Raw genomic sequence first — 21,481 nt, 5'->3', positions numbered from 1 at the left:
ATCCTCCTTAATCCGATGGGGGAGGTAGCTAATAGGGCGGCATCGTCCGCATACAGTAGGACATTCAAGGCTCGTCCTGCCAGTTTTGGTGGATGGAAATCAGCATTTGCCATATGCACCACTAGCGAATTAATATAGAAGTTAAACAGAGCAGGGGCAAGCAAACAGCCCTGTCTTACCCCCCTAGTGGTGGCAACCGGATTGGAGACTAGCCCCTTACTATCTATCCTAATCCTCAAGAGGGTATTTGTATGCAAATTAATAATCAGCAAGAGAAGGCGGCGGTCGATAGATGTCGCTGCCAATTTTGTCCATAGCTGGTTCCTGGGAATTAGATCAAAGGCCTGCTTAAAGTCTATAAAGGCGACGTGGAGGGCTTTTAGGCCATTGCCAGCGTACTTGGTGGCCAAGTGATTTAGGATTAAGATTTGGTCTGTTGTTGATCTTCCGGGGCGGAAACCCGCCTGTTCCTCTGCGATGATATTGTTGCTTTCCATCCAGGTCGTTAATTTGTTAAGTAGAAATCTTGAATAGATCTTCCCGATAACATTTAGCAGGCTAATTGGTCTAAAATTGGCCGGGTCTGTGCGCGGCCCTTTCTTGTGAATTAACACAATCAGTGCAGAGTTCCAGCTTGGAGGAAATTGTGCTGTTTTGTTTATATAAGTAAAAAGAGCTGCTAGGGGTGGACACCACCAATCCTTATTGGCTTTAATAACATCTATGGAAATAAGATCGTCTCCGGGTGCCTTGCCCGCCTCAAATTGGCCTATAAGTGTTTCCACTTCAGAGCAGGTAACAGGATCCCACTCTGGCAAGGGGGCCAAATCTAACCTTCCTCCGCTAGCTGCGTGAGCTGCATATAAAACGGAGAAGAAGCTTTCCCAGGTGTCAGCTGAAATTTGGGGTTCTATCCTTGACAACGGTCTACCCAGGTATCTGGAAATTTGGTGCCAAAAGGAAGAGGGATTTCTATTTTCTGCAGCTTTTAGAAGGTTCTTCCAATCATTTCTTTCTGCCGCACGCTTCTTTTCCTTTAATAGTGCTTTATACCTTCTCTTGAGGTTCATAAGGTGACTGCTAGGTGCGGAGTCATTTGATGCCCTATATGCCAAGAATTCATTATATAGGTTGTTCTTGAAGTGCCTACATTCCTCGTCAAACCACTTTTTATGAGAGAAATGGTTACTATTCATTACCGGGGTCTTAGCCAACGAAGGTTTTAGCAGTTCTACTAAATTGTCATATATTGGCAGTGGCTCAACTGCCTGGATAAGGGAGTCCCTTGTCTCTTGCAGTTGGTCAGACCAAAGGAGTTCATTTATCCGTTGAGCCATATTGTCGGTCCATTTTAAGGCAGTGGGCCTCATCTGAAGCTGGTTATTTGTAATAGGCACGCAGGAATAGGTAGCCAATTCTCCATCCAGGGTCAGAGAAAGTTCTAATGGAAAATGGTCACTTTCCAGCCTCGTTACCACCCTAAAGTTGGAAATTTTGGGAATTAGGTCTACTGATGTCCAAATAAAGTCTATGGTAGAGGCTCGGGAGCCTGACCAGAAAGTAAATTCGGCAGGGTAATCAGAACTGAGAGCTCCGTTTAAAAGGTGAAGATTAAGAGCCATCAAAGTTTGTCTACATTTAAAACCTGCATATGTAGCAACACTGTCTTTAAAATTCCTGGGTAAAAGGTCTGAGGTTAAAATGGGTAGTGAGGGATATTTATTATATTTAGCAAATAATGATTTATCAGAGTGAGACAATCGGCCATTGAAATCTCCTGCAACTAGGAAGGTGGCTTCAGGATATTTCTCTAGGAGAGTTTCAAGAGTCTGTTGAATTTCCCTCCATCTTTGGTCCACCAGGTTTTTCTTATAGATTGGGTGCAAATAAACATTAATCACCACGAACACTTCCTCCGCTGTTTGTAGCTTAACACCCAGCATGGATGACGACTGGATGTCGATTTGTTCCACCTGCAGGTTTAAGGCCAAAGAAACTAGGGTAGCCAACCCACCTTGTGGTCTGCCAGGAGATAGTAAATTCTGATGTGCATTCAGGTAGAAGCCCTTATACCCTGATAGGGAGAAGCCCTCACAAGCCCAGGTCTCTTGCAGCAAAAGAATATGACTGCCTTTTATGTAGGCGACAAAGGATGGATCCATCAGCTTAGGTTTAATGCCAGCTACATTCCAGGATAAGAAAGTAAGTAATCTCCTGGTCACCCCTTCGAGTCATGCTGGGCCTTGCGGAACCAGCACGGCAGAATCCACCTGGGAATGCATGCGGCGAGGGGGGACAATAGGCTGGAAAAAGGAAGTAATTGTAGCTTGCTTACCAGGCAATTTCCGAGCACCACTTACCGCAGCAGCAGCCATGGATTGAGGCTTAATTATTGGTAGCTGCAGGGATGGATTCTGGTGCACGGGAGTATCACTTAACGACAGGTCCATAGACTCTACATTTAAAGTATGCTCTAAGATTGAGGGGGGTGGACCTTTTGGATCTGCAGATGCTGTAGGGAACATGCAGTGTAAGGCAGGTGGAAGGCATCCTTTTCGGTTTGCCTCCAAAAGAGCATCCAGTCTTGCCACAGCTTCCGAATTTGACCAGAGGGTTGTCGAATCTTCCACTGTATCCTGCCCGGACTTGACATCCCGAGGCTGTGCACAGCCAGGTTGCAGATCAAAGGTCGTTAAAGCAGGTACCACTTGGGCTTGTGTAGCCTGATCTACAATTGGTGAGGAATTCATCTTATTTACATGAGCATGATCTTCTGAGTTACGGAGACAGAGTAGCAACTCGTCCAATCTGTCCGTTATCTCTGTTCGCTCCAGTTTTGGCAATTGGGAGAAGGATAGAAGTAACTCACGCTCCGTAGAATTCTCCAGATGTATGGCCTTTGTCAGTGGAGGCAGGGGGGCGTCAATCCAGCTGATTAGATCTGCGGCCAGGGGAGTTGGGGTCGTGGCAATTGGCGGACCCTCAGACTTGTCTGCTTTCTTTTTGAACAAGCAGTTTGGTAAGAGGGGGCAGATCTTGGTATTGGTAAAGACTCTTGTAGCAAGGATTCCATAGTTAATTAGAAGGCTTCTTGAGGACATAATAAGTGCAGGGAGCTTTTTGGTTTTAAAGGAGAGCAGCACTCTCTGCCTCTGAGGTCTGCTGCTAATATGATCAATATGCTTCAGGTCAATAGAGCTAGGGGTTACCCTCAGAAGCTCCGCTAGGTGTCTCCTTATATCACTCTTATAATGCCAGTTTATCACCTTGCCTCTAAAGGGGCAAACCGTTAGGCAGATTTTGGTAGCTTGCAGCAGCAGTTTGTGAGGAGGTGCAGAGTGTTGTTCCTTCTTATTTTGCTCACCTTGCTCACTTTTCTGATTGCCAGCAGCTTGAGGAATTATACAGGAGGTATGAGGTAAAACGGGTGCTCTGGGCATTTGTAAGGGCTTCATCTCAGGTGGTACATCAGGGGAACTGTCTTTACCTGTTAGGGATACAAGCGAGATAATCTTCTCCAAGGATCCTCGGATGTCTTTTATGTATTTAAAGATATAGTCCACTGTTCTAGCAACCAGGTCTAAAGTAGTCGAGTGTTCAAATAGTATCTCGTCAATGCAGCTTTCACGGGCTCTAGTGCAAACATTCGAGTGGATGCCAGTATTATTATTGCTTGAAGGTTTAGTAGGCAGGTTATCAAAAGGTTCTTTCACACTGGATTCCTCGTCATTCATCTCTGCTAGCAGTGTGAAAGAGTTTGAAACCGGGATATTAAAAATATCCTTTGTACTTTCAGATTCACTAATTTTTGTTTGTTTAGCAAGAGGCAGGCATCTCAGTTCCTCTGTGTCGTCTATATCTCTAGAATCTCTGGTACGTTTCCCAGTTCCTCTCCCACAAGCAGGGCTGTATAGTTGCTTAGTCATTTCTCTCTTCATGCAACCGCCCCAGTTTCAAGGTTAATGGTTGTCTCCCCGATAGAAAAAGGCGTCCTCCTACTTACTAATTTAAAACTAAGACTAAAAACTAAAAACTAAAGTTAAAAGTTAAAAGGTTTCTATACTCATTAAAACAATGTTAAAAGATAAATCAGGGAGCTCACACTCACGCTGACTAAGTGCCGTTCGCCATCTTGGGAATCAAAAGTCAGATAGTTCCATGGGAAGATGTGCCGGTGGGGGCCCTGTGGGGCAAGGCAATCGGGGAGGGGCTGCCCCACCCAGTTCTGGCTTGGGTCTATTTTTAGATGGCGCAGCTTCTGTCTGCAAGCTGGTGAGCGCCGAGGGAGGCTGTTTATCCTGGAAACCAAATAAGAGGCCTGGTTACTGTGGCTGCTGCTAATGGGGCTGTTTCTCCCTCACCAGACCACAGACCAGACTGTTGTGGGGAAGAGGCAGGCGGGGGGGGGGGGGGAGAGGGACTGGCCTCAGGCCAGGCAGTGGGAGCACTTCACAGCCTCTGGGATTCCACTGTCCCTCTGGACATACCTGGGGACTTGTGGGCCTTCAGTGAAGCTGCGTGTGGGGAGAATCAATGAAGAGTTAAAGTGTGGCATTTGCTCCCCCAGGAGGCAGGGATGGCCCCCCACTGGGATGGCCTTAAGAGAGGATGAGACCAATACCTAGAGAAGGGCTATGATGGCTATTTGCCCTGATGGCTCCTCTCTGCCCTGGGACCCATGGAGGGGATTCCTGCTTGCTGCTTTCCCCACAGGCAACTGGTAAAGGTAAAGGGACCCCTGACCATTAAGACCTGCCAAAGGCCCTTCTAGTCCAGCACCCCCTTCTCCCAGGGGCTGGGGCTGAGTGGGGCCCATATTCTGATATTCGTTGGTCCTGAGGCTGGTGCTTTGCTCCCTTGTGCTCTCTGACCCCATGGGGGGGACCCCACTTTTCTCTAGGCTGGTGACGTGGGATTATTAATAATATTTATTAGTGGAGTTCTCCTGCCAAGGTGAACTCAAAGTGACTTACAGAAAACAAATATTTAAAAACGTAATAAGTGGACATATGACTGTTGAATTTTAGAGTATTTATTTTGTTTGTTTATGTTAAAGAAAACTCAATAAAAAGCATATGGGGAAAAAAAAAGAAAACAAACAAACAAACAAACAAAAAAACGAGAATAAAAACAAGGGCACAAACAACCTAGACCAGGCGTCAGGAAACTTTCTGAGCTGGGGACCGGTCCACTGTCCCTCAGACCTTGTTGGGGGCCAGACTATATTTTGAAAAAAAAATATGAACCAATTCCTATGCCCCACAAATAACCCAGAGATGCATTTTAAATAAAAGGACACATTCTACTCATGTAGAAACACGCTGATTCCCAGACCCTCCGCCGGCTGGATTTGGAAGGTGATTGGGCCGGATCCGGCCCCCGGGCCTTAGTTTGCCTACCCATGATAGACGCTGGCAGATGATATGAGTAAAAGGCAGGTGGGATAGTGGGGCGTCCTGGCTGGAGGGGTTGTGGAGCCCCCTAGCGGCCAGCTAGGGGATAATGATGAGCCCCTCCGCTTGTGGGTCTCTCACCCGGAGAGCCCCTCTTTCCTATGGGGTGGGAGCAGAGTGGGCAGCCGCGCCCCCTGTGCTGGTGCTGCTGTGGGGGCTCTTCCCACGTCCTTCGTGCTAGGAGGGGGTTCCCGCTTTTCCTCCGCAGTTTCAGGAGCAGCACCCATCTCCTCCCCCCAACTTCCACCCCCCAGGTCTTTCTCTCTCTTTGAGGGGGTTGCTTTTTGTTGGGGGGCGGGCGAAGGAAGTCAGACCTCAAGGCTGGGAGGGACAGTCGGTGCCGCGTCGCGACAGTGAGCCGTGTTGGTGAGTGTGCAGCATAAAGGGCACCTCTGAGCATGTGCAGAGCGCGGGCGTTGGCGGGGCGGTGTGTGGCGCTGCTTTGGTGAGCGGGAAAGGCCGCCTGCGTGCTCTTCCTGTCCCGGACGCAGCACACCCTCCCCCCCCCCCAAGTCCTTATTCACTTTTTCCATCTTCCCGCCCTGCTGTGCCAAAAAAGGGGCTGCGGGCGGATGCTGTTCTGGTGCAGGAATCTGGTTCTGATTATGCCCAGTGACTCAATTGTCCCTCTACTCCGTGGGGAGGGAAGGGGGGCCAGCGCGATCCTGCTGCTGCCCCCTGCCCCGCCCAGACCCTGGGAATGAGGCTGGCCCTGAGAATTTCCCAGCGTGACTCAGGGGCCAGGGAGCCCCCTGGGGGCCGGATGCCTGCAGGGAAAAAGCACCCCTCTCTCCCCCCCGCTGCGCTTATCGCGCCCTTTCGCAGCCGCGCGCGGCCTTATCTGTCCCGCGCAGACGCGCACGTGGGAGCCGGGGGTCACGCGGGGGGAGCGAGGCCAGATAGCCAGGCTGGCAGGCCTTTCCCTGCGCAGGGAGGCCCACGGGGTAGTCGGGGCACGGCCCTCACCGTGTCCCGGGGGCTCCCCTCGTGGGCAGGAGCGAGACCCCACGGGGGGCGCCAGAGGTTGCCCAGCCCGGTGCCCCCTGCCCGGCTCCGGAGAGCTGGAGAAGGAGCAGAGGCATCTGGACGGGACTTTGGTGCGGCTGGCTGACTGCGCAGCGAGGGAGGGAGGCGAGGGCGTCGCCGGCTCCCTCGCCAGGCGCCCGGCCAAGGCGCTGGTGACGAGAGGGCGACGTGCGGAGTCCCCGCGCGGCTCCAGCGGGGCTTCCCTCGCTCGCGCCCTCGGGACCGGCTGGCTCGAGTCCCGCAGCGCCCAGCGGGCCGGAGCTGCCTCTGCCGGGGGCTTCTCGCCGCGCCCCTGAGGGTGGCTCCGGTGGCGCTTGTCGCTCGTCTGCATCCTCCGAGGGCCGGGGAGGCGGCCCGCTCCCCTCTCGGAGGCCACTCCTGGCTTGGTGCCCGCCTGACATTTCCCGCCAGTCTGCGGAAGGCGGCTGGTTAATGATTATTTCTTTGTCGTTCGTTTCGTTTCTATGTCGCTTTGTGTTTTTAAGTCGGCGGCAAACCTCAAAGCGGTTTACAAGCTGCGCGGAAACATCGAACAAAACCAGAAGGAAAATAAATAGAATGTATCCCTGCAGAGCAACACAATTAACAGGAAACTAAAGACATTATTTTAATAATTTCGCAACAAGACCCTACAGAGGAAGATAAAGTGTCGAATACACATTTAATGCTGCAAAGTGAAGAGCAAAAAATTCTTTGAACGGGACGGGCTTGGGATGGTACAGTCTGTAGGGTCGTGGCTTCGAGCCCCACGTTGCGCAAAAACGTTTCCTGCCTTGCGAGGGGTTGGACTAGATGACCCCCGTGGTTCTTTCCAACTCTGCGATTCTGTGACGATGATTACTAGAGGAAGTCAGGTATCAAATGCACACTGAAAACAGCACTGGAACAGGCGCGCCCTTTCCCAGAGCCTGTGGTGTTAGTTTTGCGCATCCCGCGGCACTGGTGGCCAGAGCGCGCGCCGGCCGTGTGCGCCTGGGGGCGTTTTTCTGCGTTCGCAATGGCCTAGATCGCGGTTAGGGTTAGACTAGACGGCCTCTGGGCTCCCCTTTCCCAGTCCCACCCAGGCCTGGCCCGTCGGCGGTGCGCATCTCTGGCAGCAGCCGGGCCTGGTGGCGAGGGGCGGGCGCGGGGCGGGGCGCTTCCTGCTGGCGGAGCCGTCGAGCCGGCCGGGCGGGCGGGAGGGAGCCAGAGCGCGTCGCCATGGCTTCCCGTAGCAGCAGCAGCAGCACCCTCGGCGGGAGCGCGGAGCCGTCGGTGAGCGCCTACTTCGCCTACAAGCGGGAGGTGCTCCTGGGCGCCTCGGAGTGGCTCAGCGCCCCCGAGCGCTACCGCCAGCGCCTTCTCTACAGCCAGCTCTGCTGCGTAGGTAGGTGGGTGCGTGGCTGCCAGCGAGCGGGCGGGCGGGCGGTGGGAGGCGGGCACTGCCAGGCAGCAGCTGCACCTCTCCCTCCTGCCAAGGGTGCGCGCCGTCCAGGCTCGGTCCTCCTCGTCCTCGGGCGCGGCGAGCCGAGGGTTAAAGGGGGCGCGGAACGAGCTGTCTCCGCCTCCCGTCCCCGTAGCAACCAGCCCGCGCACGCGCGCTCCCTCGCAAGGGAGGGAGTCCTGGCTGCGCGCGCGCTCCCGACCCTTCAGAGCCCTTTGCCCCCGCCGCTGCCGGCCAGAGCCCAGGGAGCGCGGTTGACTAGAGCCTCCTCGGCTGGAGCCGGCTCTGGTGGGGCTGCCCCATCTCTGTGCCTGGACTGGCACCCCCTAAGGGGCCCTTGCCACGCGGGTGGGAGGCAGAGGCGCCGCGGGAGAATGGAAGTCTTAAAATACATCTCTATATGCGAGTGTGTTTATTGTTTTTCACAATGCAGCGAACAGCAAAACAAACTGGCCATTCTTGAGCTCCTTGAAGCCAACGCCGCTCCTTCTCGCCCAAGTCCTCCCTGCCTTTGGGGTGGTCTCTGTGGGGGGGGGGGGCGGGGGCTCAGCTCCTGGGAACCATTTTTAATTACAAGGCTGCATTAGAAGACTGTGAATCAAAGTTTCCCCTTCCTTCTGGCGGGCAGGGAGCCCAGAGGAAGCAGCGGCCGGCCGGCCTGGTGTCCTGCCTGGAAAATGTTCCTGGTCGGGCTTCTGTCGGCTGGGGAGGAGGAGGGAGCCCCTCCCGCGCTTGGCAGGCTCACCTGGCAGCAAAGGGGAAGGAGGAGCCCCGGGATCCCTGCCAGCAGCACCCCAGTCCTTTGGCAAATTTGCATAAATTCCTCAGTTTCTGCTCACGGCTGGGTGTGGACCTCCTCAGCACTAGGAACTTGGTTGCAAAAAGAAATGTAGCCGTACAGTCAGCACTTTGCATCCTTCCTGCCCTGAGGAGCCTGAGATCCAAAACACACAGGAGGGAGCAGAGGATGGAGAGGCAAGGGGGTGGGTGTTAACAGAGAAATTTGAGGGCTCCCTTGGACAAAAAACAAGGACACCAGCCCAGGAATACCAGGGCAAAACAGCAGCCAGTAGGCTTGGTCTTGATTGAAGACTGTCGGGACAGGACTCCCACCTGCCACAACGTGGAATAAGATGGGAGCCCCAAACAAAAGAGGACCCAAAATTTTATTACCTGCTAATTCCCATGTTACACCCCCCCCCAACTACATCACTCATACATCCCGGTTACATCATGAAAGGGGAGGTCTGGTGGCCGTAATCTGAGCATCCTGGACCCTGCCCCATGGTTCTCCTTGCCCTCCACCAAACACCCATCAAGTGTGACAAAAGAGATCTTTACATTTCCCTGTTCCCCAGCCAAGTTAATCCCACCCTTTTGTCTTCATCTGGGTTTGTTCTTTCTGGAATGGCTACCTGTCTGGCACTCAGGTATCAGGATGCCGGGGATTATCCCTCAGGCAGAGGGGCTGCTGAGGAGCTGAGCTCACATGTCTATAGGAATTTCTGAAGTTTTCCCAGTGAGCCAGTACAGAGATACTGTACATTGATCATTTGGTATTGTGCAGCAGAGGCCCTTTAAATAGATAGGAAGAAACTCTGATAAAGTGTGTTGTGGAGTCACAAAAGGGATTGTGCTGGTTTTGGTAGTGGGCTGCATGTGCATGATATCTGCTGGAGGGGCATCTCCCCCCCCCCAACCTATACATAAATTCCTGCAACAGGAGGAAGCACCATTCTTTCCTTTTTTTAAAAAAGTAATGTTTATTAAGAGTTTAAAAGTTACAAAAAGAAAAAAAAGAGTTAAACAAAGCAATACAATACAATACAATACAATACAATACATAAAAAACAAAAAACACTGCTTATCTTAACAAAACAAAAACAAGAACAAAAACAGAATCAATTAAAAACACATCCAATATTTCCATATCTTGTCTTTCATTTACTTGTTTCGACGACCTCCTCACACCTCCCTTTTTTGTATTCTAGTTCAGTTAGCTATTTCAGCAAATCCTTTCCATCTTTCTCAGTTTTTATCCTATAATTTATCTTAACACAATCTAACCTTGTTTTTTCCCCCTTTAGCCCATTAACAGTCTATTTTTACTTAATTCTTTATAACATTTCTGCTAAAGCCATATAACTTCATTCCAGCATCCTTCTAACATTCATTAATTTTACTTTCTTTCTGTAAATAGTCTTTAAATTTTTTCCAATCTTCTTTCCGTTTGGAATGTAAGCTCCTTAGGGCAGGGACCTGCTGCTGTACCAGGGCTGGCTCACCTGCGCAGGCCCTCCGGGGGTTAGACTCAAGCTCCCTCTACTCCCAATACAGATGCAGGCTGGGGAGGGTCCCCCCCCCCAAGTCAGGCCCTGCTCCCAAGCCTCCCTTTTCAAAGGGGCCTGGCTGTAGAGGCTGAGCTGGCTGTGGGGCAAGGCTGCTGCGTGCAAAGATTTGCCCCACAAGTGTGGCAACTGCTTGGCACCGGAAGGATCCGGCAAGTGGTGCCCTCACCTGGAGCCCTGAGTCACCCTGGCGTCAGCTTACCTGGAAGGTGCATAGTTAACCCCCTGGAATCTGCTCCCTCCGGGCACAGTGGCTTTGAGAGATTTCGTGGAGGAAGATAAGGCTGTCTCTGCAAGGCGTTGTCTGCAGGTCCAGGGGCAGAATGGGCTCCTGAGGGGGAGAGGCTGCTGCAGGCCAGACTCGCCTTCCTTGGAGGCTTATAAGCAAAGGTTACGTTCTTTATCTGCGATTCCTGCATTTGCAGGAGGCTGGAATAGATTACTCTCGGGGAATCTGTTGCCACCCTTGATTCCCTCCAGGGCCTCTGGTCAGATTCTGATGCTCTTCTACAGAAGCTTCCTGGAGAGCCCTGCCCCAGTGCTGGTCCAAAGGGGATGAAGGCCTTGAGCCAAAAGTCCCCTGATTTCTCCATGTGCCACACTTGGGGGGGGGGGGGCGGTGCCCTGCTTCCTGTTTGAGAGTGAAGGAGGGGCCCAGAAATGTCCTGATGGAGGAGCTGGTGCCCCTTGGTGCTGGAGGCTGGCGAGTCCTGGCTTGGGGCTGGGCCTGTTCCCATCTCTCCCCAGGCCTTGTTTGTTCTGCCCTTCCTTCTCCTGGGTTTGCCCAGGGAGGGGCGGCTGTGGGGTGGAGGGAACCACAGGGAGGAGCAGCGCAAACAGCTTACTGCCTCCTGCCCGTTTCCTCTTTTTGCCCCCAGGAGAGCCCCCCCAGAATTCCTTAGCCACTGTGTCCCCTGCCTATGGGGTGCTGCTACTGCTGCTGCTGCTGGTGTGACTCAGTGTGGGCCTTGGCACCAGGGCAGGATGTGAGCAGCGCCCCCACGTCCTCTGGCGTCAGAGCGCAGGCCGCTGGCCCAGATGTGTCGGCTGCGGCGGCAGCAGCTGGAACTTCTCTGTGGTTTCGAAACTGTTGCACTGCACATTCCTCTGGTGTGCTGGGACCCAGCCCAGTTCTGCTTCTGGGGAGCCAGGCGGGGCCTGGGCCTGGCTGCCCTGGAATGTGCTCCTGGGGCCGTGGCGGGACGGGGGGGGGGCAGCCACTGGAGCAGCAGCCCTGCAGACTTTGCCCTGGGTGTCTCTCTGCTCCCAGCTGCACCGTTTGGAGTGGGGTGGCACCCAGTGACCTTCTCCAGACTCTTCCCTCAAGGGGGGGGGGATCTGAGGAACCACTGGGAAGCCATAGGAACAGGAGGATGAAGGTGCTGCCCCCCCCAGCCCCCTGAGGTGTGCATGGGGTTCCTGCTCCTTCCCTTGCACCTTCTGCAAGGTTCAGCCCTGCCCCCTCCTCCCTGCCCACACCTGACAGGGCGCCTCCAGGTGTGAGCGGAGGGGCCCTTGGGAGGGTTGGCGCACGAACACCCCCGCAGCCCTGTGGCCATTAGTTGGGTGTTGCCCTGCTAGCAGGGTGAGTCACAGCCCAGCCTCGTGCCATCCTGGTGCCTTCCCCCCGGGCAAGCTCCAATGCTGTGCCCACGCTTCCAGACTCTGGGCCTGTCAGGATGGCTGCCCCGAAGGTTGTGCTGAGTGGCCCTGGGAGAGAGCAGCAGGGTGGGGTGGGGGTGCCAGCTATTGCCTCCTGGGCATTGGGAGCCCTGCCTTCTTCCTCTGAGTCTGCTGGCAGCAACCTTCTTCCCTGGTGCTAGGAAGACCCGGCCACACCACAGGCTCTGGCTGGCCCACGTGGTGCCCCTTCTGCAAGTCACTTGGGGGCAGCATCTCATTGTATCTCCGCACCAGCCCTGTGAGGTAGGCTAGCCAGAGAGAAGGGTTTTCCCCAAGGCTACCCAGTGAGTGGAGATTTGAACCCAGACCACAACACACTGCCCACCATGACCCTTTACACCACTCCTGCCCTCAGCCTTGAGAGGTGCTGGACTTTCCTTCATTGGAGGCTTTCAAAACTAGATGGAATGACCACCTGCCCTGGTTTATTTAGCTGTGATTCTGGCATTGCAGGGGGTTGGACTAGATGGCCTCTGGGCTCCCTTCTAACTCTACAGTTCTGTGATTCTGCTGGCCTGCCTGCATCAGATCAGGGAGCGGAGCTGGCTGGGAGTCTTAAAAGGGACCATGAATGAAAGTGGTGATAGAAGTTCTTCCTTTGGGTATACTCTGGGTGGAAACAGGAGCACTGTGTTTCCGCTCTGTGTTGATTGTGGGGGCCTGATCCCCTTTTTTTGCTCGCCTTGCTGGGTGCAAGGGGAACTCTTCTTCCAGGCCTCTGCTTCATGCTGGCCAGGAAGCGGTTAAGTTTTCAGGAAGCCCTCTGGGCAGAGCTGAGGTTTCCTGCTGGGCTGGGCTGGGCAGAGCAGGGGAAGCCCAGTCCCCTCCCTCGGAGAGAGTGGTGGGCAGGGCTCAGGGGAGGCGCTGAGGGCCCATCCCGGCTGGGGCAGGGCTCAGGCAGTTGCTGGCGGCAGCATCTAGATGCTGCCAGGAGCCGAGTCTGTTTGGTTCAGCGCCTTGTGCCCGGAGCCTGTGCCCACAGCCGCTGCCCCCACCATGTCCCGGCAGAGGCTGCGCAGCCGAGAGGCGGCCGATGGGCCCCCCATCTCCCCAGGGCTGGCCGACCAGAGCAACTCGGAGGAGAACCTGTACAAGGCGGTCCTCAGGGCATCTGAGGGCAAGAAAGGTACTGGGTGGGTGTGCTTGAGGGGTTAATGCTGCCCCACCTGGGACAGAGATGGCGATGGGTGGGGCGTTTTGCATTTTGCGTTTCCCCACAGCTTCCTTCCTTCCTTCCTTCTGCCCTCCCTCTGGGCACAGTGGGGCCTGCGCTATGGGGAAGTGGGAGGCTCTGGCTAGGATGAAGGTCCAAGAAGGGTTGTGGCTGCTGCCAGGCTACATGTTTGTGTGTTCCTGCACATGCACCGCGTGGTGGGGCAGCTTTGCTCCGGCAGGTGCCCTCACCTTGGCAGCGGGTCTGGGGCTTGGGGTGCTGGTGAGGTGCTCCTGAAAGGCACTCCAGGGTGTCCCTGGGCTCAGGCAGTTGGCTGCTTTTTCTGAGGCCCTCGGCGTTGGGGGCCCCCTAAGCCTGGCACAGCTGGGTCTCCTGGGGTGGCTGTGCTGTGTGTGCCCACCTTGAGTAGCGGCTGTGGCTGCTTTTTTGCTGTCAGACTTGGGTGAGCTTGCCACCTTTAAGTGGGGCCCCTGTGCCTTTAACAGGCAGAAATTCAACAAGTTAGGCTTTCTGCCCCTCTGCAGATTTGCGCCTGTTGACTCTCCACCAGCCCCTGAAAATCCAGGTGTGGGGGGATATTCTAGGAGAGCTTCCTTGCCCAGCCCCTTAGGAGGCTGTGGGTTGCCAGCCAGGCGTGGGGGGCAGCACATGAGGCCTTGGGGTGGGTTCGGCACTCCCTGCACATTCCCTGTCGGGGTGGGGAGGGGCCGACCTTGTGCTTCCAGGGCTCCTGGCTGCTCTGCTTCTTCTGGGCAAATCCCAGCCTGCAGGAGCCAGAGGAGGAGGAGGAGGAAGGGAGCGAGACACAACAAGCCAGCCCCTGGTCTGGCCCGGAAGCCATGGCAACCGGTCACATGGGGGCTGAGCCAGGGCGCCCTGCCCAGGCGCCAGGGGATGGCCGAGGGGTCCCCTGGGGGCAGAGGGGGGCACCCAGTGACCACTTAGCTAGATTGTTGGCCCAGGTGGCATCCTGTTCCCTGGCAAGACCCCCCCCCCAGGAATCCTGCCTCCTGCCTTAGAGTCATGGAACCGTGGGGACCTCAGGGGTCATCTAGTCCAACCCCCTGTCCGAGGGCACCATGGGGTTGAGGCAGACTGTGCTCTCACCAAGTTTGGGCAGAGGCACCAGGCCCCTTTCTGCCACCTCTTACAGGACAGGGTCTTTCCAGGAGGGTGGGGGTTTTTTGGGTGCTCTCTTTTGTTTCCACCTGTGTAGCTGGATTCCTTTCTCCCTGGGCACCCCATTGTTGTCATGGGGGGGGGAGCGCACTCCTCCTGATTGCTGTGGCCTCTTTGGGCTTCCTGTGGCCCACGAATGTGGTCCTAGCCATGGACTTGGGTGACTGGACAGGGATTATATCCTGACCCACGGGAGAAGGACCTGTTGGTGGCTCTTCACTGGGACCCCCGAAAATGTCTCTGGGCCCCGTGCCCTCATGCGGTGCTGGTTTGGAGGCATCCCAATCACCAGGGGGAAGGACTCTGGCCCAGCAAAGCCCCTCAGGCCTGGCTCCCGGTGTGCAGCTGGCCGGAGGAGGAGGGGCTGTGGTGGCGAAAGCAGAGGGCACAGAGCAAGCGCAGGACTTTGGAAAGCTGGTATCACCGGATAAAGTTCATCAGTTTTGTTGCATTAATTAGTTTTAATTGGATTTTGAATACATGTGCCGTTAATTGTCGTTGCTTTGCATTTTATTGTGTTGTTATCTTCCTTCGCGTGTCATGCAAACTGCTATTCTGAATAATGCTTTTATAGGGCAGGGTGGGGGGCGCTGGGCATGGGCTTATGGGACCGAGGGGGCAGTGGATCCCAAAAGTTTGGGGGTCAGGGGTGCAGATGACCCTGAACTGTGGACCTGATAGTCTGAGTGACTCAGGGGAGGGCAGCTTCCTCTGTGAGTGTGGTGGGGAGACCTTTGTGGGAGGGGCCGGGGGGGCTCTTTTTCTCTTGCTGGGGGCCTTGGCATTTGTGCCAGGCCTGCTACGGGTGATGGTGCAAGGGGCTGGCTCCCGGTGCCTGAGTCACTCTTGCATTTCCTTCCTGTTGCATCGGGTGAATCACCTCCCTGCGCCTGGTGGTGATTCTGGCTACGACTGCCGCTGCCGCCTCCCCCCTCTGCAATTTCCTTCCTGGAGGTGGGGGCTGCCCCCAAACTCTCTCTGAGCTGCTCCCTCCAAACCCTCGACTCATGTCCACCTCTCCTCTCTTGCAGACGAACGGGATCGGGTCCAGAAGAAAACCTTCACCAAATGGGTCAACAAACACCTTATCAAGGTAAGGGCTGGGGACACCTTCCCCTGCACCCCCCCAAATAAAAACCCCCGGGAGATGGCTGGCCAGGCTGAGAGCCTCTCAGGGCTGCCAAGCGAGAGAGAAATATATTCCAACTAAATGAATCTGAGGACACTCTGGCGGGGGGGGGGGGGCTTTGGGTGGGTGAAGACCCAACTTTGCCAAGGACATGGGGGGGGGGGTTGAAGGGTGCCTCTTTCTCTTCCCTCCCCCATTCCCCTGGCAGACAACCATCCCATTCTGGATCTGACACGCCCCGTATTTCCTTCCCCTGTGGTGGAAAGAACACCCCCCCAACCCGCTTCACTTCTGAATCGGTCTATTATCTCTGTGGTTGTGGGGTGTGGTCTGCCCCCCCCCCCGCCCAGTCCTGTGACTCCTGTTGCCAGAGGTGCCCACAGAACTGTAGGATTGTCAAACCGGGAGAGACCCCCGAGGCTCATCTAGTCCAGCCCCCTTGCAATGCAGGAATCACAGTCACTTGGGGGGTGGGTGGGTGGGCTGTCCTTCTCCTTCCTTTGGGGCTGCAGGCCCCATGGCCCCCAACACCCAGACCCTCCAGTGTCTTGCCAGCCAGTGGCACCTGGGGGGCAGCCCCATCCCCGGAGGGGACTCCTTTGCTTTGAAACCTTGGCAATATCAGCAACATGCTCTGACCAGCTGAGCTGACCATCAATTTCAATGGGTCTCCTCTGAGTAAAAGCTGAATGCCTTCATCAGGGGGCTCTTCTCTCCACCACCGGCAGCCTCATGAGAGGTAGAAACCTGCCCGGTGGGACCCTGATGCCCCTGGTCATGTTGTGCCCCTGCCAGGCTTGGTGGGGGCAAGGGCTGGGATGCCCAGTGTGACCCCACCAGTGCCAGGCACCCTGCAGGTTCCGTCCCCTGGCATGCTGTGCCCCCCAGGCTCTCTCTGGGGCTGTTTCCTCTTCTTCCTAACCTCTTTCTCTCTCTTCCTGCCTCCTCTCCTCCTCTTCCTCCTCCTCCTCCTTCTTCCTCCTTCCTGGGAACAGCACTGGCGAGCAGAGGTAGGTGCCCAGGAAGTGCCCAGGGCTCTGTCTTGCTCTCTCCTCCTTTCTCTCCATATTTCCTTCTGCTCTGTCCATCCAAACACCCAAAGGTGCCTCGGGGAGAGTCAGGCCGCCGGCTGGTGACTCCCTGGCCTTTCAGGGGCCTTCCCCGTTTCCCTGGGGGGGGGGCGGGCTCCCACAGCTTCCCTGCTGCTGAACTGCAGCCCCCACCCCTTGCACTGTGCTCCCCTCAGGTGGCGGCTGCTGCCAGGAGGGTCTGCAGAACTAGCAACTAAGAGTGGAAAGGGGATGCCTTTTGGGTCAAACGTTTTAAGGTTGGCCAGGCCTGGGGGTGGGGGCTCCTTTCAGGATGGGATCAGTGCCCCCTGTGTGGTCGGGGCCTGGGATCCCTAGTTTCAGGCCTTGCCCTTTGCTTGCTGGTGGTAAATGGGTGGGAGGGGGGCTGGCTGGCTGGCTGGCTCCCCCCTGCCGGTCCTGACTCTCTCTTTGCCCCTTCCAGGCCCATCGCCACGTCAACGACCTCTACGAAGACCTCCGCGATGGGCACAACCTCATCTCCCTCCTGGAGGTGCTCTCAGGAGATACTCTGGTACGTAGAATCCTCACCCCCGGGGGGACTGGCTGCTCCCCCCGTACCCCCAGATAGCAGGAAAGCAAGTCTGGCCAACAAGGCCCCCTCCTAACGCTGCACTGCCCCCCAGCTCCTGCTGCCTCCCCCTGGAGTGTTTTAGCCCCCTCCTCTCCTGCCTGCTCCCCACCCCCCCTTCCCATTGCCCTCCTGCTTGGGGCTCCCCCCCTCAACCCCCCTCGGGTCCATCTCCCTGCTGAGCCTGGAGTTGCCAGCTCCCGGGCAGACTTTTTTTGGGGGGAGGGAATGTCCCCCATCCAGTGCTCTGTGCCTGCCAACTCCATTTTGCAGTCCAGCTCTTTCTTTAAAAAATGAGAGAAGCATTTGGGGGGGGGGCAGGAAGGGTGCTTCTTTCCCTTGCCCAGCTGCTCCCTCCATCTTTCTTTTTAAAAAACATAATTTGCATTTGATTTTACAAATGTAAAGATACAACAATACCAAATACATGTCCATATTTAGAGATTTCTTGGAATCCCCAGACTTGCCTCCATCCTGGGTCCTATGGGCAACATTTTCAGCTGCATATTATTTCATAATCCATATTTTGCAATTGTCCGTAGTAATTGTTACGTTACAAGTGTTATTAGAATCCTGCTAATGTTTTCATCTGCTTGCAGGGGTCTCCTAAATACGCCCCCCCAATCTTCCAGTCCTCTGCCCACAGTCCGTCTGTGCCCCACTTGCAGGGGGGAGGGTTGCCCTAGAGAAGCCTTGGCGAATGGCAGCAAGTGTGGGGCACAGGCAGGCAGAGAGCCCTGGAGCCCCTTAGAGGAATGGGCCCCCCAGACCTGCTCAGGCTCCCTTTGGGGTTCAGAGCACCCACCCCACCTCCCACAACTCCAGAGGTCCAGAGAGTTAGTTTGAGGAGGCGTTGCCCACCTTTTGCCCCAGGAACTTTGCAGCGCAACGCTGGGTGCCTGCCCTGCCTGGGAATAACAGCTGCTCACCTGCTGCTCTCGTCTTCGGTTGCTCCCCCTGCCTCCCCCCTCTGTCTATGCGCTCTAACACCGTAACTCTTGTGCGCTGCACGGGGGTCTCTCTCTGTCTCTCTCTCTCTCTGCTGCCCGCTCTGTTTGTCTCTCCTCCGGGCGGGACTCTGCCTTCTGACTGCTGCCCTTTGGCCTCTGCCCCCCTCTTTGCTCGGCTCCCACCTGCCGCCGCCCCGTAGCCCAGAGAGCGCGACGTGATCCGGAACTTGCGGTTGGTGAGTGGTTCTGCTCTGCTCCCCCTGTCGCTTTCTGCATGGCATTGCACCCGCACCCACACGCCTGCCCTGGGTTGAGCTGCTGGGGTGGGTGCCAAGGAGACCCATCTCCCTCTTGCTGGCGCAGAAGTGCTGTTGCTCCCGCCTCTCCCAAGGCGAGCTCTGCCTGGCACACGGCCAGAGGTGCCACCTCCCAGGGGCTGAGCTCTTTGGGGGGCCCCAATATTTTGGGGGCTCCCCAATGCTCAAAAGCGGTGGAGGAAGAGCTCTTGGCCATTGAAACGATGCAGCCCCCCATTCATCTCTGCTCCTGGCTCCGCCCAACATCCTGACATCACATGCATGGTGGCGCCCCCTCCATTCTCCCTCGGAAGTTGGTGCCTCTGCCCATGGCTAGCTAATGCCAGGCCTGGATGGAGGGGGGACGTTGTCCCCTGGCCTCCAGCCATGTGGCTATTGAAGGAGTTGGTTATGGGCATCAGGGTGCTAAATGGGAGGGAGAGGAGGGCCAGTGAAGGGGGTGGGCCAGTGAAGATCCCAGCAAGCCATTCCCCAGCTCCCCAGGTTTGGCTTCAGCCGGGCCTTGGCTGGGGCGGGGGCAGGATCTGCGCTTGCAAAGAGGGAAGAGGGCTTCTCTGTATCTGCATCCTTCCTCTTCTCCTTGTGCCAGCCCCATAGCTGGGCAAGGGTAGGGGGTTCCTCAGATGGGCCAGTGTGTGGCGCAGGAAGCAAGCCAGGAAGGGGGAGGGGAGGAGGCGGATGACAGAAGCCTTTACACTGGCTCTGCCTGAAGGTGTCCGGTGGGGGGAGAGCATTTCCTGGACATTGTTTTCTGACTTGCGTCTGGCAGGAAGGATTTGGGGGCTGGCCTCCCCCTTCTTTCCTCCTGCTGGGCTGGGATCCTCTGCTGGGGAGGCTTGTTTGGACCAGGGCAGGGTTGTTGTTGTTTTTTGGGGGGGGGTCACTGCGCCCAGATGTGGAGCCTGGCAGGGCAGAGACACTGAATTCCCTCCCGCTCTCCCCGCAGCCCCGCGAAAAGGGCCGGATGCGGTTCCACAAGCTCCAGAATGTGCAGATTGCCCTGGATTACCTGAAGCACCGGCAGGTGAGACCCGGGAGCTGGTGAAGGGGCTGGGGGTCAGGGAGGGAGGGAGTCTGGCCTGGCATGCCTTGAGGGGTCGGGGGTGGCTGGAGCCCCCCTGATAATTGGCGTGATGTACCATTTCCCAGGTGAAGCTGGTCAATATCCGGAACGATGACATTGCGGATGGAAACCCCAAGCTGACTCTGGGCCTCATCTGGACCATCATCCTCCACTTCCAGGTGAGTGGGGAGGGGAGCCTGCTGTGGGGGGGGGCACTGAGGGGACACTGAGCGCGGCATGGGAAATGGGCCTGGGCACAGCTATGCCAGAGCCTGCCTGCCTTGTGGTGGCCCCTGAGGCCTGCCAGCCAGCGACCGCTCCTGTCAAATGCAAGACAGTTCTTTTAAAATTAGATTCAGAAGCAATACAAAGGCAAGTGTGTGAGAAGATTACAGATTTTATTCTGAACAGCAGGTAAAATATACATTACCAAGCAGCACTTCAATCTGCCGTTGGGAAGCTCAAAGAAGTGGCAAAGTGATTCCCCCCCCCCCCGATAGTCTTCCTTTGCCCAACCCTCTGGCCATGAGTCTGTGCCCAGCTTCTCACTGCCATGCTCAAAAGCTAGATATTTGAGAGATGCCATGCCCTCTTAGGGCCAGGGCAGGTTTGGCTACCAGCTATTCTACATCAAAGACCAAAAGCCAGGCCACACATCAAAGGCTTTCACTGACCAGTGCTGTTTGCCAACAGACCACACATCAAAGACTCTTTTTTTCCAAGGGATAGAGAAAGTAAGAAAACATAGATAACCGGAGCCAGGACGAGTTGAGCATGTCAGTTCACTATCTCCTCAAAATCACAACAATCTTCTGGAATAAGTTCCCCATACTCTTCATTCCATGCCAGGGCAGGGCAGGCAGGGTCTTCTGAGGGGAAGGGAAGGGAAGGGAATAAAAATAAAAATAATAAATTTTATTTATACCCCGCCCTCCCCGGCCAGATCCGGGCTCAGGGCAGCTAACACCAATAAAATCACAGTAAGAACATAATAGGGGGAAAGAAAAAAACACCAATTTAAAATACAAGTTAAAATGCAATTTAAAACGCAGCCTCATTTTAAAAGTAGCCAATAGATCAAGGTGCAGAATCCCCTCCTAAGCTCCTGTCTCTTGGCTTCTTGGTCATCCGATCTCGGACAAACCAGTCAAACCGATCAGTCACATTGAGCTCCAGCGAAGAGTCCTGGCTGAGTTGTGGCCCAGCCCCACAGTTCAGCCCCCCCCCCCCGGCTCAGGGAGCTGCTCCACCTCGTGGGCTGGGTCCCCTCATGAGACGGAAGATGCGCCAGCATTTTAAGACAAGGGGCAGTGGGGTGCAGTGGTTAGAGGGCCATACGAGGACCTGGGAGAGCGGCGTTTGAATCCCCACTGGGTGATTCAGATCGCAGGGTGACCTTGGGCCGGTCGCTGCCTCTCAGCCTGCCCTGCAGGGGTGTTCTGGGGATTAAATGAGCAGGATTAAACCGTTCTCTGCCGCCTTGATCTTCTTGGAAGCAAAGATGAGGTGTAACTGGAGCTAAACAGCCAATCAGTGAATTGTGGGAGTTTGGGAGGATAGGAGAGGCTTTGCCTGGGGGGCACTGCAATGGAGGGCTCTGCTGGAAAGACCCCCTCCCTCGCTGCCTCCTTTCTCCCCCCCCCCCATTCTTTTATGCAGAGTGAGGGTGCATAGAAGGAGACCCAGGAGAGAGGCTCTTGCCTCGTGCAGGGGGAGGGGCACCCTGAGGTGCTGCTGGGGAGGAGCACTCAGGGTGGGGCCGCTGCTGTGAGCTGTGGTTGCAGCAGGAGAGGAGTCTGTGGCTGGCTGGGCCTGACTCACCCCTTGCTCCAGGACACACAGATTTTCCAGCGCTAGACGCTGATGCAACCACCTTGGCTTGTGCCCCAGAGAAGAGGGGGGGCATGGGGAGAAGGGAGGGGGGCACGTGCCTCTTGGGGGACCCAGTGGGCACCCCTCTCTGTATCTGGCATCTGGCAGCCACTGTGAGAACAGGATGCTGCCTTGATCCAGCCACATAAGGACACCATCAGAGCTTGCTGGATGAGACCCGAGGGGCCCCCTCTAGCCCAGCCCC

The 21,481-nt window shown here is 55.8% G+C and overlaps 1 protein-coding gene across 19 annotated transcripts in view; it reads left to right on the top strand.

The window, feature by feature from the left end:
- Nucleotides 1–21,481, top strand: part of PLEC (plectin) — a 121,104-nt gene that overhangs the window by 71,067 nt on the left and 28,556 nt on the right. For 8 of the 19 annotated variants that reach the window (XM_081013928.1, XM_081013941.1, XM_081013934.1 and 5 more), the window contains 5 exons: nt 15,318–15,379; nt 16,411–16,425; nt 16,928–17,017; nt 19,288–19,365; nt 19,491–19,583. In XM_081013928.1, coding sequence (XP_080870054.1) covers nt 15,318–15,379; nt 16,411–16,425; nt 16,928–17,017; nt 19,288–19,365; nt 19,491–19,583 — 338 coding nt within the window. Of the gene's footprint in view, nt 1–7,664; nt 7,846–12,823; nt 13,060–15,317; nt 15,380–16,410; nt 16,426–16,927; nt 17,018–19,287; nt 19,366–19,490; nt 19,584–21,481 lie in introns of those variants that run through there. The other 11 variants (XM_081013940.1, XM_081013939.1, XM_081013943.1 and 8 more) reach the window with 5 other exon arrangements.

The sequence above is a fragment of the Podarcis pityusensis genome (genome assembly GCF_964106645.2).
Source record: "Podarcis pityusensis genome assembly, chromosome: 7".
Lineage (NCBI taxonomy): Eukaryota > Metazoa > Chordata > Lepidosauria > Squamata > Lacertidae > Podarcis > Podarcis pityusensis.
This window is presented reverse-complemented; position numbering and strand designations above follow the sequence as displayed.